Source organism: Protobothrops mucrosquamatus, unplaced genomic scaffold (assembly GCF_001527695.2).
Source record: "Protobothrops mucrosquamatus isolate PMUCROS unplaced genomic scaffold, P.Mucros_1.0 scaffold3125, whole genome shotgun sequence".
Lineage (NCBI taxonomy): Eukaryota > Metazoa > Chordata > Lepidosauria > Squamata > Viperidae > Protobothrops > Protobothrops mucrosquamatus.
The window spans coordinates 32,874-47,371 of NW_015389128.1; the positions used below are offsets into that span (position 1 = coordinate 32,874).

At 44.9% G+C, this 14,498-nt stretch overlaps 1 protein-coding gene across 1 annotated transcript in view; it reads right to left on the minus strand.

The window, feature by feature from the left end:
• Positions 1 to 13,453, minus strand: part of DAPK3 (death associated protein kinase 3) — a 32,592-nt gene extending 19,139 nt beyond the window's left edge. The window contains exons 1-2 of the mRNA XM_015826420.2: positions 13,381 to 13,453; positions 1,057 to 1,417 (exon numbers count right to left, since the gene is read on the minus strand). Coding sequence (XP_015681906.1) covers positions 1,057 to 1,417; positions 13,381 to 13,442 — 423 coding nt within the window. The 5' untranslated portion in view covers positions 13,443 to 13,453. The remainder of the gene's footprint in view (positions 1 to 1,056; positions 1,418 to 13,380) is intronic.
• Between the last annotated feature and the right edge of the window lie 1,045 nt (positions 13,454 to 14,498).

Below are 14,498 nucleotides of genomic sequence, written 5' to 3' on the forward strand. Positions count from 1 at the left end.
CGTGAGTCCCTCCGGCAATTCGAGGTCTGAAGTTAAATCACGGTGTTAAAATTCTTGAACATTCACGGGCAAAATGGCGGCGTGGGTGGGAGTGTGATTTTCTGCTTGGTAGTTCCTTGATTAGGCTACCATCTACTGTTTGTTTATTTTTCTGAATTGGTATTCCCCAATTCTGACAAAGGCTCCCATCAGCCTCTTGTATATAAACAGAGAGCAAACCACACTCCCTTCTAGCATTGATGATGTTACCTAATTGGGTCACGAAACGTCTGCAAGAAAACCACCAAGCTCAGAGAGCATCAAGTACCCCACAGTTCTCCTCCTCCTCCTCCTCCTCTTCCTCCTCCTCCTCCTCCTCCTCCTTTCTGCAGGCTCTCCACTCCAATTTAGCACTGACGATGTTATCTAGTTTGGCAATGAAACGTCTGCACGAAAATCACCAGCTCAGCACCAAGGACTCCACACTCTTCTCCCTTCTTCTCCTCTCCACAAATCCCTCTCCCTTCTAGCCCTGTTGACATCCCCTAGTTGGGTCACGAGACATCTGCAAGAAAACTACCAAGCTCAGAGAGCACCAGGCACCCCACAATCCTTTTCTTCCTCTTCCTCCTCCTCCTCCTCTCCACAAACCCCACTCCCTCCTAGCACTGATGATGTTACCTAGTTTGGGTCATGAAATGTCTGCAAGACAAAGAGCAAGTTTAGAGAGCACCAAGGACCCCACAATCCCCTTCCTCCTCCTCCTCCTCTTCCTCCCTGCAAACTCCACTCCCTTCTGGCACAGATGATGTTACCTAGTTGGGTCATGAAATGTCTGCAAGGAAACCACCAAGCTCAGAGAGCACCAACATCCCCGTAGATCAGCAGATAGAAGCGTAGAAAATGGATGGCAGAAAAAGACCTAGTGGTCCATCTAGTCCACCCTTTGAGGGTTGTTTTTCATTTTATTGGAAGGGACCTTGAAGACCTCCAGGCTCCCAACTCTCTTATTCTATTATGAGTCGTTCGATTATTTATTATTCTTATTATTCGGAGATAGGAATCCAAGGATCTCACCTTGAGGTCGAAATGGGCGATGTGTTTGGAGTGGAGGTAGTGGACCCCATCTAGGATCTGTTTCAGGAACTGGGTGGCCTCTTCCTCCGTCAGGGATTCCTTCTCGGCCAGGAAGTCAAACAGCTCCCCGCCGGAGACCAGTTCCAGAATCAGCACCACGTCCGTCTTGTTCTCGAAAATGTCGTGGAGGGTGATGATATTGGGGTGCTGAATCTCACGCAGGATGTTGACTTCCCGCTGAATCTCCTCCCGGCTCACCCCTCGGCGGCTTGAGGACAGGCGGCGTTTCTTGATAAATTTGGCTGCGTATTCCAGGCCTGTTTTCTTCTCGCGGCACTTCCGCACGATTGCAAACTGGCCGCTGAAGAGAGAGAAGCAAGAGAAACTGTTTGTTTAGGTCAGGGGTCGGCAACCATAAACACTCAAAGAGCCACTTGGACCCCTTTCCCATTAAAAAGAAATAGAGGGTGCTGTGCATGAGTTCTCTCTCTCTCTCTCTCTCTCCTCTCTCTTTCTCTCTCTCTTTCTCTCTCCCTCTTTCTCTCTCCATCTCTCTCTTCCTCTCTCTCTCTCTCTCCCCCCCCCTCTCTCCCTCTCTCCGATCTTCTGCTCACCTGGCAAGCTGGCTTCACACTGTTCTCCAACAAGCTGACACACATTCTTATTGGGCTGGCTCTCTCCTGCCCTTCCTGCTTCCTGCAGAGACGCAGCCAAGGCAGGAGCCCCACCCAATATGCTTGTCAGCTCGTTGAAGAACAGCATGAGGCCACTCTCTTTTACACACATACAGAGAGAGAGAGAGAGAGAGAGAGAGAGAGAGAGAGAGAGAGAGAGAAGGGAAGCGCAAGTGCCTCTCTCTGTCTCTGTCTCTCTCTCTGCAAATGGCAGAGGAGGCTGGGAACCACAGGAGAAGGCTCAAAGAGCCACATGCGGCTCTGGAGCTGCAGGTTACCGACCTATGGTTTAGGTCATTCTTGAGTTACGACCTGTCAGCTCCCTACTTAGGCTTGCTTGTGGTTCGGCTGCTATGCGGTGACAGACTGCTACCAACGGTGGGAAGGAAGGGGGGAAGGCTCAAGGTCACCCAGCTGGAAGAAGGAGGGGGCCACATGCCAAACTGCGCTTGGACTGACCCTTAGGAAAACTTATTGCCTGAATCTGATTGTTACACGGGGCCGGACAATGAGACTATTAAGGGAGGGAAAAGTAGAACTTAGGAATTTTGGCACACAATTCTCAATTCTGGCTTTGCACTTGACTTGACTTCTAATAAAACTATGCTTTTCTCAACAATGGAGCCAAGGATTGCAATAATAATAATAATAATAATAATAATAATAATAATAATAATAATAATAATAATAATAATAATAATAATAATAATAATAATAATAATAATAATAATAATAATAATAATAATAATAAAGTTGGAAGGGACCTTGGAGGTCATCTAGTCCAACCCCCTGCTCAGGCAGGAAACCCTGTATCATTTCAGACAAATGGCTGTCCAGTTTCTTCTTAAAAACTTCCAGAGTTGGAGCATTCGCCGCTTCTGGAGGCAGGTTGTTCCACTGGTTAATTATTCTAACTGTCAGGAAGTTTCTCCTTAGTTCTAGGTTGCTTCTCTCCTTGGTTAGTTTCCATCCGTTGCTTCTTGTCCTGCCTTCAGGCGCTTTGGAGAATAGCTTGACTCCCTCTTCTTTGGGGCAGCCCCTGAGATATTGGAACACTGCTATCATGTCCCCCCTCATCCTTCTCTTCCTTAAACTAGACATCCCCAATTCCAGCAGCCTTTCCTTATATGCTTTAGCCTCCAGTCCCCTAATCATCTTTGTTGCTCTTCTCTGTACTCTTTCTAGAGTCCTATCTAGAGGTTTATGTTGTGGCAGGTCCGACACAACCGTTCCTTTAGTGACTATTCAAAGTTACAACAGCACTGCAAAAAGTCTGCAAAAAAACCACCAAGTTCAACCATCAAGGACCCCAGTCTCCTCCTCCTCCTCCTCCTCCTCCTCCCCCTCCCCCCCCCCCCCCCCCCCCCCCCCCCCCCCCCCCCCCCCCCCCCCCCCCCCCCCCCCCCCCCCCCCCCCCCGTCCCTCTTCTTTCCACTCCATAATCCCACTCCCTTCTAGCACTAATGTTACCTAGATGGGTCATGAAAAGTCTGTCCAAAGCCCACCAAGTTCAGAGACCATTCAAGGACCCCACAACCAGATGGGACCAGTCTCAGAGTTTCTCAAAAAGCAGAAGTCCTACATCTCAGCATAACTACACAAAGTATGTTAGTAAGATACAGGTTATTTGCACCTCTGTAAGGATTACTAGATGCAATAATTAAGATGTCAACTCTGAGATTAAGTAGAGGACCTGAGTCAAGTCACTTCCCGCTCCTTTCATCTCGAGCTGGTAAACCGAGGCTCGCCCCACAGAACTGCTGGGACAGCATTTCCACAACGGAGTCTAAACATTCACATCACTTAACAGACATTATCTAAGTAAAAGTGACCGCGGGCAACAGATGACAGGCAGTCCTCGCGTTACGACCTCGCGACTGAGCCCCAAATTTACTAAGTTTTGCTAAGTGAAACGTTTGTGAAGTGAGTTTTGCCCCACCTTAGGACTTTTCTTGCCACAGCTCTTAAATGACTCGTTGCATCTGTTAAGATAGTGACCCAGTCGTTAAGTGAATCTGGCTTTCCCATTGTTGGTCAGAAGGTTGCGAGACATGGTCACCTGCCCTTGGGTCACACAGCGAAGGTCGTAAGTGTGAACCAGTTGCCAAGCATCTGAATTTTGATCACGTGACCACAGGGAATGCGGCAACCATCGTAAGTGTGAAAAACGGTCCTAACCTTCTTAATAATAATAATAATAATAATAATAATAATAATAATAATAATAATAATAATAATAATAATAATAATAATAATAATAATTTTGAAAGGGACCTTGTAGGTCATCTAGTCCAACCCCCTGCTCAGGCAGGAGAACCTATACCAGTGATGGCAAACCTTTTAGAGACCGAGTGCCCAAACTGCAACCCAAAACCCACTTATGCATCATCGGGTGCCGGGTGGGTGTGGCCCTTTGGCTGGGCGTGGCCCATTGGCTGGGCGTGGCCCATTGGGTGGGCATGGCTATGGTTGTAACAGCAGACTGGGTGGGACTAAAAAGTTCAATCAATTTCAACTTTGCAAGATCTTTTTTTTTTTTCCTGCGAGACGTTGAAATTGATTGAACCTTTTTTTTTTTTGCACATGGCGGCAGAGGCCTAAAGCAAAAAGAGTTTATAAAACCCAGCTGAAGGCCTAGGACTGGGGCGACGACGCGCATGCCCACAGAGAGGGCTCTGAATGCTGCCTCTGGCACCCGTGCCATAGGTTCGCCACCACAGCCCTATGCCATTTCGGACAAATGGCTGTCCAGTCTCTTCTTAAAAACTTCCAGTGTTGGAGCATTCACCGCTTCTGGAGGCAGGTAGTTCCACTGGTTAATTGTTCTCACTGTCAGGAAGTTTCTCCTTAGTTCTAGGTTGCTTCTCTCCTTGATCAGTTTCCATCCATTGCTTCTTGTCCTGCCTTCAGGCGCTTTGGAGAATAGGTTGAATAGCTGAACCCCTGGTCATCCATACTCGGAATGTCAGCGCATGTATCTCCGGCAGCCACTTAATAATAATAATAATAATAAAGTTGGAAGGGACCTTGGAGGTCATCTAGTCCCACCTCCCGCTCAGGCAGGAAACCCTATACCATTTCGGACAAATGGATGTCCAATCTCTTCTTAAAAACCTCCAGTGTTGGAGCATTCACCACTTCTGGAGGCAGGTTGTTCCACTGGTTAATTGTTCTCACTGTCAGGAAGTTTCTCCTTAGTTCTAGGTTGCTTCTCTCCTTGACTAGTTACCTGTATATTATTATCTGCGTTATTAATATACTAGCACATGATGCTCAAAACCCCAAGCCCCATCTATCCTACAAGGCAAGAACCGGACATCTGGTTTATTGTTGCTGGTTCAGATCCCACGCAGTCCTCGGCTTACGACTGTTGCTTTAATGATGGCTTGAATTGACAACAGCCTTGGACAAAGTGGTTTCAGAATCAGCCTCAAACGCCAAGCAGTTCTGGCCAGCAGCAAAGCAGCTAAGGAAGTTTAATGCTAGTCCTCACTTACAGCTACAATGGACCTCAACATTTCCGTCGCTAAGCAAGGCGGTCGTTGAGTGAGCTTTGCCTCACTTTACCACCTTTCTTGCCATAGTTGTTAAGTCAATCACTTCGGTTCTTAAGTTAGTGACACGGTTATTAACTGAGTCTGGCTTCCCGTTGACTTTGCCTGGCAGACTGGACCGCCATTTGTCTGAAATGGTTATAGGGTTTCCTGCCTGAAATGGTTATAGGGTTTCCTGCCTGAGCAGGGGGTTGGACTAGATGACCTCCCAAGGTTCCTTCCAACTTTTTATTTATTTATTTATTTATTATTATTATCTTTTATTCATTAAACATGAACCTCAAGTCAACTGAACATTCAAATTGGCTGGCGCTGATGGTTGACACGGGTTGCTGCCAGCATCCTAGGTGTCAACCAGGTACCTCCTTAAAATATAAGATGTTCCGAGTAGCGCAGCTTTTTTTTGTAACATTGCTGGAGTTATTGCAGGAAGCAGCAGTTTCTTGATGTATTTTGCAAAGTTTTTTGGACATAGTTCCCAGTGCCCCGATGACAATAGGGATCACACGTTTCATCCACAATCACGCAGTTTCGATGGCCAGGTCGCAATATTTCGTAATGTTTTTCGTTTTTTTTCTTCGACTCTGGCATCTCCCGGTACAGCGATATCAATCAGCTGTACGCTTCGGTTCTCTACAGCTGCGATATCCGGCGTGTTGTGTTCCAAATGGCGATCTGTCTGGATTCAAAAGTCCCACCAGTTCTTCACCCTCTCATTCTCAACCACTTTTTCCACCCTGTGTTCCCACGACTTTTCGGACACAGGCAAGTCGTATTTTTTAACACAATGCCCAGTGGATTAATTTAGCAACTCGGTCATGTCTAGCTTTGCAGTCAGTTTGCGCAATTTTGCTGCACTCACAGATTAGATGTGAAACAGTTTCCACTTTGTCATTGCAAAGTCGGCTATTATTATTATTATTTATTATGATCATCGCACAGTCAGCCAGATGTTCAGACTGGATTTGGCATTTTTGTCTACCTATCGAGTCCTTCCCAAGGGCCTGGGATAGGCAGATGTGGATGTTTGATGGTATTACAGATATCGTCGCAGGATGGAAGCGGTTCCTAGTAAGGCCGCCTTTTGCAATTGACTAATAGCGAATTTGTGGTGTTCAAGTGGTGCTCCAGTTGTTTTGGGATTGCACCCAAGGCGCCTATTACTATTGGTACCACCCTTGCTTGCCTTTGCCACAGTCTTTCTATTTCTATTTCTATTTCTATTATTATTATTATGGATCATCGCACAGTCAGCCAGATGTTCAGACTGGATTGGGCATTTTGTCTACCTATCGAGTCCTTACCCAGGACCTGGGATAGGCAGATGTGGATGTTTGATGGTATTATTATTATTATTATTATTATTATTATTATTATTAATTCCCTGGGGACACCGCAACTATCATAAATACGAATCGTTGCCAAGCATCGGAATTCTGATCACACGAGCAGGGAGATTCTCCAACGGAAGTGTGAAAAAGTCACTAAAAGAACTGGTAAAAGTTGAGGACAATCTAAGGTTCCTTCCAACTCTCTCATTCTGCATTTGGGCAATTTGCAAATGCTTTGATATATTTTCCCATAAGGATTGCCAAGGAATCCCTTTGCTTTTCAATTAATTTCCCTTCTCAGCTCCGGGGGCAAGAATCACATCAACCTCGTTGTCGAAGCACTTAATAATAATAATAGTAGTAGTAAAGTTGGAAGGGACCTTGGAGGTCATCTTGTCCAACCCCCTGCTCAGGCAGGAAACCCTATGCCATTTTGGACAAATGGCTGTCCAGACTCTTCTTAAAAACTTCCAGTGTTGGAGCATTCACCACTTCTGGAGGCAGGTAGTTCCAGTGGTTAATTGTTCTAACTGTCAGGAAGTTTCTCCTTAGTTCTAGGTTGCTTCTCTCCTTGATGAGTTTCCATCCGTTGCTCCTTGTCCTGCCTTCAGGCGCTTTGGAAAATAGCTTCACTCCCTCTTCTTTGGGGCAGCCCTTGAGATATTGGAAGACGGCTATCATGTCCCCCCTCGTCCTTCTCTTCCCAGTTTTGTGACCAGAAAACTCACACACACACACATACCCCTGCCCGGACACAGACATATTGTTAAAAGGGGCAAATCCTTTCGACCAAGCCACAGGCATCGGGACATTTAAATCTGGGTAGTTGTTTACATTTTTCAAGGCTGAGATCATGCCGGCTGGCTGCGGCAGTTTCCATATAAGGCCCCGTAGTAGCTACACAACCCCCTCCGAAGTGAAATTCCTGCCTCCTTCCAGCTCTGCAACCGGCAGAAAATAGAAACGGCTCAGCGCCACTAATTTTTAATTCCTTAAATTTTTAAGGAAAAGAACAAAATACAGGTAATCCTTGAGTGACGAGATCAATATTTCCCTTGTTAAGCGAGACAGATCTGAAGTGGGTTTTGCTCCATTTTACGACCTCTCTTGCCACAGTTTTTAAGTGGATCACTGCAGTTGTTAAGTGATTAAGTGACTTTGGCTTCCCCCCCCCACTGACTTTGCTAGCCGGGAGGGTTGCAAAAGGGGGGTCGCATGACCCCGGGACACGTCATAAAGGAGCCAGTTGCCAAGTGTTCTGAATTTTGATAACGTGACTTGGGGGATGCTGCAACGGTCGTAAGTGTGAGACACGGTCGTAAGTCACGTTTTTCAGTCTCCTTGTCACTTTGAACTGTCACTAAACGAATGGACGTTAAGTCGAGGACTGCCTGTAATGCAGAATTTACTTCCCCTGAGCTGGAGAAAGGTATAATAATAATAATAATAATAATAATAATAATAATAATAATAATAATAATAATAATAATAATAATAATAATAATAATAATAATAATAATAATAATAATAATAATAATAAAAAAGTTGGAAGGGACCTCGGAGGTCATCGAGTCCAACCCCCTGCTCAGGCAGGAAACCCTATACCATTTCGGACAAATGGCTGTCCAGTCTCTTCTTAGAAACTTCCAGTGTTGGAGCATTCACCGCTTCTGGAGGCCGGTGGTTCCACTGGTTAATTGTTCTCACTGTCAGAAAATTCCTCCTTAGTTCCAAGTTGCTTCTCTCCTTGGTTAGTTTCCACCCGTTGCTTCTTGTCCTGCCTTCAGGTGCTTTGGAGAATAGCTTGACTCCTTCTTCTTTGGGGCAGGCCCTGGAAGACTGCTATCGTGTCCCCCCTCGTCCTTCTCTTCATTAAACTAGACATACTCAATGTTTCACGGCGTTGTGAACCTGAAATTGCGACATTGATGGGTACTCACAAACAGGAACAAGGATGAAATCTCAGCCCCAATGAACTTTCTTTCCACACACTCAAGAAAGACTGTCTTGCCCCACTGGGTGACAGGGGATTACTCAGACAGGATGTGTACGTCACACAAAGTTGTGTACTACGAACTGCACACTCAAAACACTCCCGTCAGCACCGGGTCTTTACTTAAGAAATTTTATTAGGAAATTATAGCTGGCCAAGACTGTGTTTACTGAGAAATTTAGAGAAGTATATTTGAATTAGAAGAGAATAACAGAGTTGGAAGGGACCTTGGAGGTCATCTAATCCAACCTCCTGCTCAGGCAGGAAACCCTATACCATTTCAAACAAATGGCTGTCCAGTCTCTTCTTAAAAACTTCCAGTGTTGGCACATTCACCGCTTCTGGAGGCAGGTTGTTCCACTGGTTAATTGTTCTCACTATCAGAAAATTCCTCCTTAGTTCCAGGTTGCTTCTCTCCTTGATTAGTTTCCATCCATTGCTTCTTGTCCTGCCTTCAGGCGCTTTGGAGAATAGCTTGACTCCCTCTTCTTTGGGGCAGCCCCTGAGAAGTTGGAACTCTGCTATCATGCTGTGACCCTGAGGATGCAGGGTTACTATTTCTGGAGGCAGGTTGTTCCACTGATTAATTGTTCTCACTGTTAGGAAATTTCTCCTTAATTCCAGGTTGCTTCTCTCCTTCACTAGTTTCCAACCATTGTTTCTTGTCCTGCTTTTGGGTACTTTGGAGAATAGCTTGACTCCCTCTTCTTTGGGGCAGCCCTTCAAATACTGGAAGACTGCTATCATGTCCCCCCTTATCCTTCTCTTCATTAAAGTAGACATACCCAATTCCAGCAACCGTTCCTTATATGTTTTAGCCTCCAGTCCCTAATCATCTTTGTTGCTCTTCTCCGTACTCTTTCTAGAGTCTCAACATCTTTTTTACATCGTGGTGACCAAAACTGGATGCCGGATTCCAAGTGTGGCCTTACCAAGGCCTTGTAAAGTGGTATTAATACTTCACGTGATCTTGATTCTATCCCTCTGTTAATGCAGCCCAGCACTGTGTTGGCTTGTTTGGCAGCTGCAGCACACGGCTGGCTCCTATTTAGGTGATTGTCCACTAGGACTCCGAGGTCCCTCTCCCTTGACTTACATTCGTTTAGTGACCCAAGTTACAACGGCACTGAAAAAAACTGACTTATGGACGGTGTTCACACAATGGTTGTTATGGCATCGTCCTGGTCCTATGATCAAAATTTGTATGCTTGACATGTCGTTAGGACAGTTGCGCTATCCTGGGATCATGTGATCACTGTTTGTAACCTTCCCAGCCGGCTTCGGATAAAGTCAATGGGGAAAAGCCAGATTCACTTAATGACCAAAGGATTCGTTTAACAACTGTGATTGCAAAATGGGGCAAAACTCATATGTTAAAAGCTGTCTTGCTTAGCATTGGAGATTTCAGTGCTCAGCTGGGACTGAAAGTCGAGAACTATTTGACAGTGAAACAGTGGCCAGCAATTTAATAACTTATCCCAACAAATCTCTTAAGATGTATGACCCGCATCCAATTCCTTTGGGGGGGGCACAAAGCATTTTTTTATCCTCCATTCGAAGTTACGATGGCGCTGAAAATAGTGACTTATGACTGATCCTCGCACTTATAACCGTGGTCAACATTTGTCCCAAAGGTGCTTTTTCAGGAGGCAACTGGACTTTCTTGTTTTTCTTTGAAGATGTTTCGCTTCTCATCCAAGAAGCTTCTTCAGCTCTGACTGGATGGTGGAGGAAATGGAAGGATTTATATTCCTTGCAGACAGCTGGTCATTTGCATCCTTTTAGAGAGTCCTTGAGGCCACTTGGAGATTTATCTGTGTCCTCAAGGTGACATGAGTGGTGTAGCCCATAATAATAATAATAATAATAATAATAATAATAATAATAATAATAATAATAATAATAATAATAATAATAATAATAATAATAATAATAATAAAGTTGGAAGAGACCTTGGAGGCCATCTAGTCCAACCCCCTGCTCAGGCAGGAAACCCTATACCATTTTGGACAAATGGCTGTCCAGTCTCTTCTTAAAAACTTTCAGTGTTGAAGCATTCACCGCTTCTGGAGGCAGGTTGTTCCACTGGTTAATTGTTCTCACTGTCAGGAAGTTTCTCCTTAGTTCCAGGTTGCTTCTCTCTTTGGTTAGTTTCCATCCATTGCTTCTTGTCCTGCCTTCAGGCGCTTTGGAGAATAGCTTGACTCCCTCTTATTTGGGGCAGCCCCTGAGATATTGGAAGACTGCTATCATGTCCCCCCTCGTCCTTCTCTTCCTTAAACTAAACATCCCCAATTCCAGCAACCGTTCCTTATATGTTTTGGCCTCCAGTCCCCTAATCATCTTTGTTGCTCTTCTCTGCACTCTTTCTAGAGTCTCAGCATCTTTTTTACATCCTGGTGACCAAAACTGGATGCAGGATTCCAAGTGTGGCCTTACCAAGGCCTTGTAAAGTGGTATTAATGCTTCACGTGATCTTGATTCTATCCCTCTGTTAATGCAGCCTAGCACTGTGTTGGCCTTTTTGGCAGCTGCAGCACACGGCTGGCTCATATTTAAGGGATTGTCCACCAGGACTCCGAGATCCCTCTCACAGTTACTACTATTGAGCAAGGTACCCCCTATACTATACCTGTGCATTTGGTTTTTCTTGCCTAAATGTAGAACCTTACTTTTTTCACCATTGAATTTCATTTTGTGTTCAAGTCTGTCCAGATCCTCCTGTATCCTAAGCCTGTCTTCTGCAGTGTTGGCTATTCCTGCCAGCTTGGTGTCATCTGCAAATTTGATGAGTTCCCCATCTATCCCCTCGTCCAAATAGTTGATGAAGATGTTGAAGAGCACTGGGCCCAGAACAGAGCCCTGGGGCACCCCACTACACACTTCCCTCCATGTAGATGCAGTTCCATTGAGGACCACACGCTGAGTACGGCCGGTCAGCCAGCTACAGATCCATCTGGTGGTGATGCTGTCTACCCCACATTTTTCTATCTTATCAAGTAGTAGGTTGTGATCTACTTTGTCAAATGCCTTACTGAAGTCCAAGCAAATTATATCCACAGCATTCCTCTGGTCCACTAATTTTGTCACTTCGTCAAAGAATGCAATAAGATTTGTCTGGCATGATTTGTTTTCTCAACAGAGGGGGAGGGATACAACATCATCTATCTCCCGTCTACAACACAGTCCTTTCAAGTAGTTCCAAGAAGGCTCCACACCCATTTGCACCACTCAGGAGACCCTGAGGATGCAGATAAACCTCCCAGTGGCCTCAACAACTGTCTATCCACCAGCAATCTTCTTTTGCTACTGGGAAAAACAGTTTAAAAAACATTTCTAATGCCTCTCAGCTTGAAAGGAACTGACAGCCAAGAGTTTATTTTTAATATCCGATGAATTAAGAGTCCACAGATTTTTTTGATCTTCTTTTTTTAAAAAAAAAGCTGGCGGAACCACCCGTTTTTTTCAAGATCTGCCCTATAATTCAATGGGCCAGCAATTACTTTATTTCCATTAGCCTGGGTTCAAAACCAGAGAAAAGGTGATTATATGCCCACACCCCTTAAGTCTGATTTCTGATGACTGCGCGGATGTGTAGTTCTTGGTATAATCGTGCGTGGATTTGTCACCGCCAGTCTGGTACATCCAGTTTAGCAGTCCAGTTTTGCAAGTTCCAAGTAATATCCAGTAATATCCACAATTTACTCTCTTAGTTTTCCAGAAATTAAGCAAGATCAAATCTTGCTGAGATCACTTTGACATTAGTACTGCTTTGTAAAACCTTAGTAAGGCCACACCTGGAATACAGCATCCGGTTTTGGTCACCACATTACAAAGAACATGTTGAGAGTTTGGAAAAAATGCAGAGAAGAGCAACTAAGATGATTAAAGGCCTGGAGACTTAAACATATGAAGAACGGTTGCAGGATTTGGGTATGGTTAGTCTAGAGAAAAAAAGGATTTGGGGGGGACATGATAGCAGTCTTCCAGTATTTGAGGGGGTCCCACAAAGAAGAGGGGGGGGGTCCACCTATTCTCCAAAGCACCCAGAAGGCAGGACAAGAAACAATGGATGGAAACTAAGCAAGGAGAGACGCAACCTGGAATTAAGGAGAAACTTCTTAACAGTGAGGACAATTAACCAGTGGAACAGCTTGCCACCAGAAGTTGTGGGTACTTTTAAGAAGAGACTGAACAGCCATTTGTCTGAAATGGTATAGGATCTCCTGCTCAAGCAGGGGGTTGGACTAGATGACCTTCAAGGTCCCTTCCAGCTCTATTCTGATTGACTGACTCCTGGAGATTCCACATATACATCGTGTGGGGTTCTTATACTATATATTTATATTTATATATTACATTACACATCATATATCATATCGTATATCATATAACATATCATTATATGTTTTATATGATATATGGTATATAATATATTATATATATTATATATACTATATTATATTTATATACTGTACTAATACGAATACTATGCTATGCTATGCTATACTATACATTACATTATTATAATTAAGAGCCATAGTGGCACAATGGTTAAATGCAGCATTGAAGGGCTGACTCTGCCCATTGCCACCAGTTCGATCCTGACCTGAAGCACTGTGAAGCGGTATATAAGTCTAATTGCGATTGCTATTGCTATTATGACACTAGGAAAGAGGCGGGGCTTCAGTTTCTTTGATGGCTTTCAAAAACATGATCTTCTAATCTAGGTTAGAGCCTATATAACCCATTATCATAAATACACAACTCACCTGCCCAGCTCTTCCTCCATGTCATAGTGGTCTTCAACCCTTTCCTGGCGGAAAGTAGACATTCTCGCTTGAAGGGAAGAACTGCCTCCCCCGCCTCAGTTTCTGGTGTTCCTGCAGTCCAGGAGGTACTAAGACCTGCGATAGAGATACAGTAGACCATTCATATATTTGTTTGTCCTGTTCTTAGGGACTGTTCTCCATTGCTGCCAGGGGTGGTGACAAGATATGGTCCACAGGGTCAAGATGGAGACCAACGAGGTGTGATCAAAGCTCTGCAGGTTCTTTTGTAACCAGGTGGAGCTTCAATCACCCCATTGTGGCAGCCATCTTGATTTTGTTGCCCATCCCTGACACATTCTTGTCTTGGCTGCCAAGATTATCCTGGGTCTTCCAAGATGTCCCAAATGTCTTCATGACACCTCCAAGCTTCTTCTACTCCAGTGTTTCCCAACCGTGGCCACTTTAAGGTAGGTGGACTTCAACTCCCAGAATTCATTGCCAGCAGGGGAATTCTGGGAATTGAAGTCCACACATCTTACAATAGCTAAGAGGTTGGGAAGCATGATTCTACTCCATTCTTCAGCTTCTCAAATTTCATCCTGAAGAACTTCCTTAGAGCAGAGGTCTTCAAACTTGGCCCTTTTATGACTTGGAATTCTGGGAGTTGAAGTCCACAAGTCATAAAAGGGCCAGGTTTGAAGACCCCTGTTCAAACCAAACAGGGCTGGCTGAGGAATTCTGGGAGTTGAAGTCCACAAGTCATAAAAGGGCCAAGTTTGAAGACCCCTGTTCAAACCAAACAGGGCTGGCTGAGGAATTCTGGGAGTTGAAGTCCACAAGTCATAAAAGGGCCAAGTTTGAAGAGCCCTGCCCTAGAGGATGTCCCGCCCAAACGCTGCACTTTCTAGGACAAAGACCCCTTTGGCTCAAATCCATCATCCCCTCGCCCCGAATTTCCTGCCATTATCTTTTAATCCCTCCCCCCCCAAGATAATCAGCTTCTGACATGGCAATCCCCAATCTAATGCATTTGTCCAGCTCTTAGCAAAAGACACCCCCCCTCCTCAAATAGCAACCGGCTCTTTCCGGACCCCCTGCTCTTCCTGCAACATTCCGAA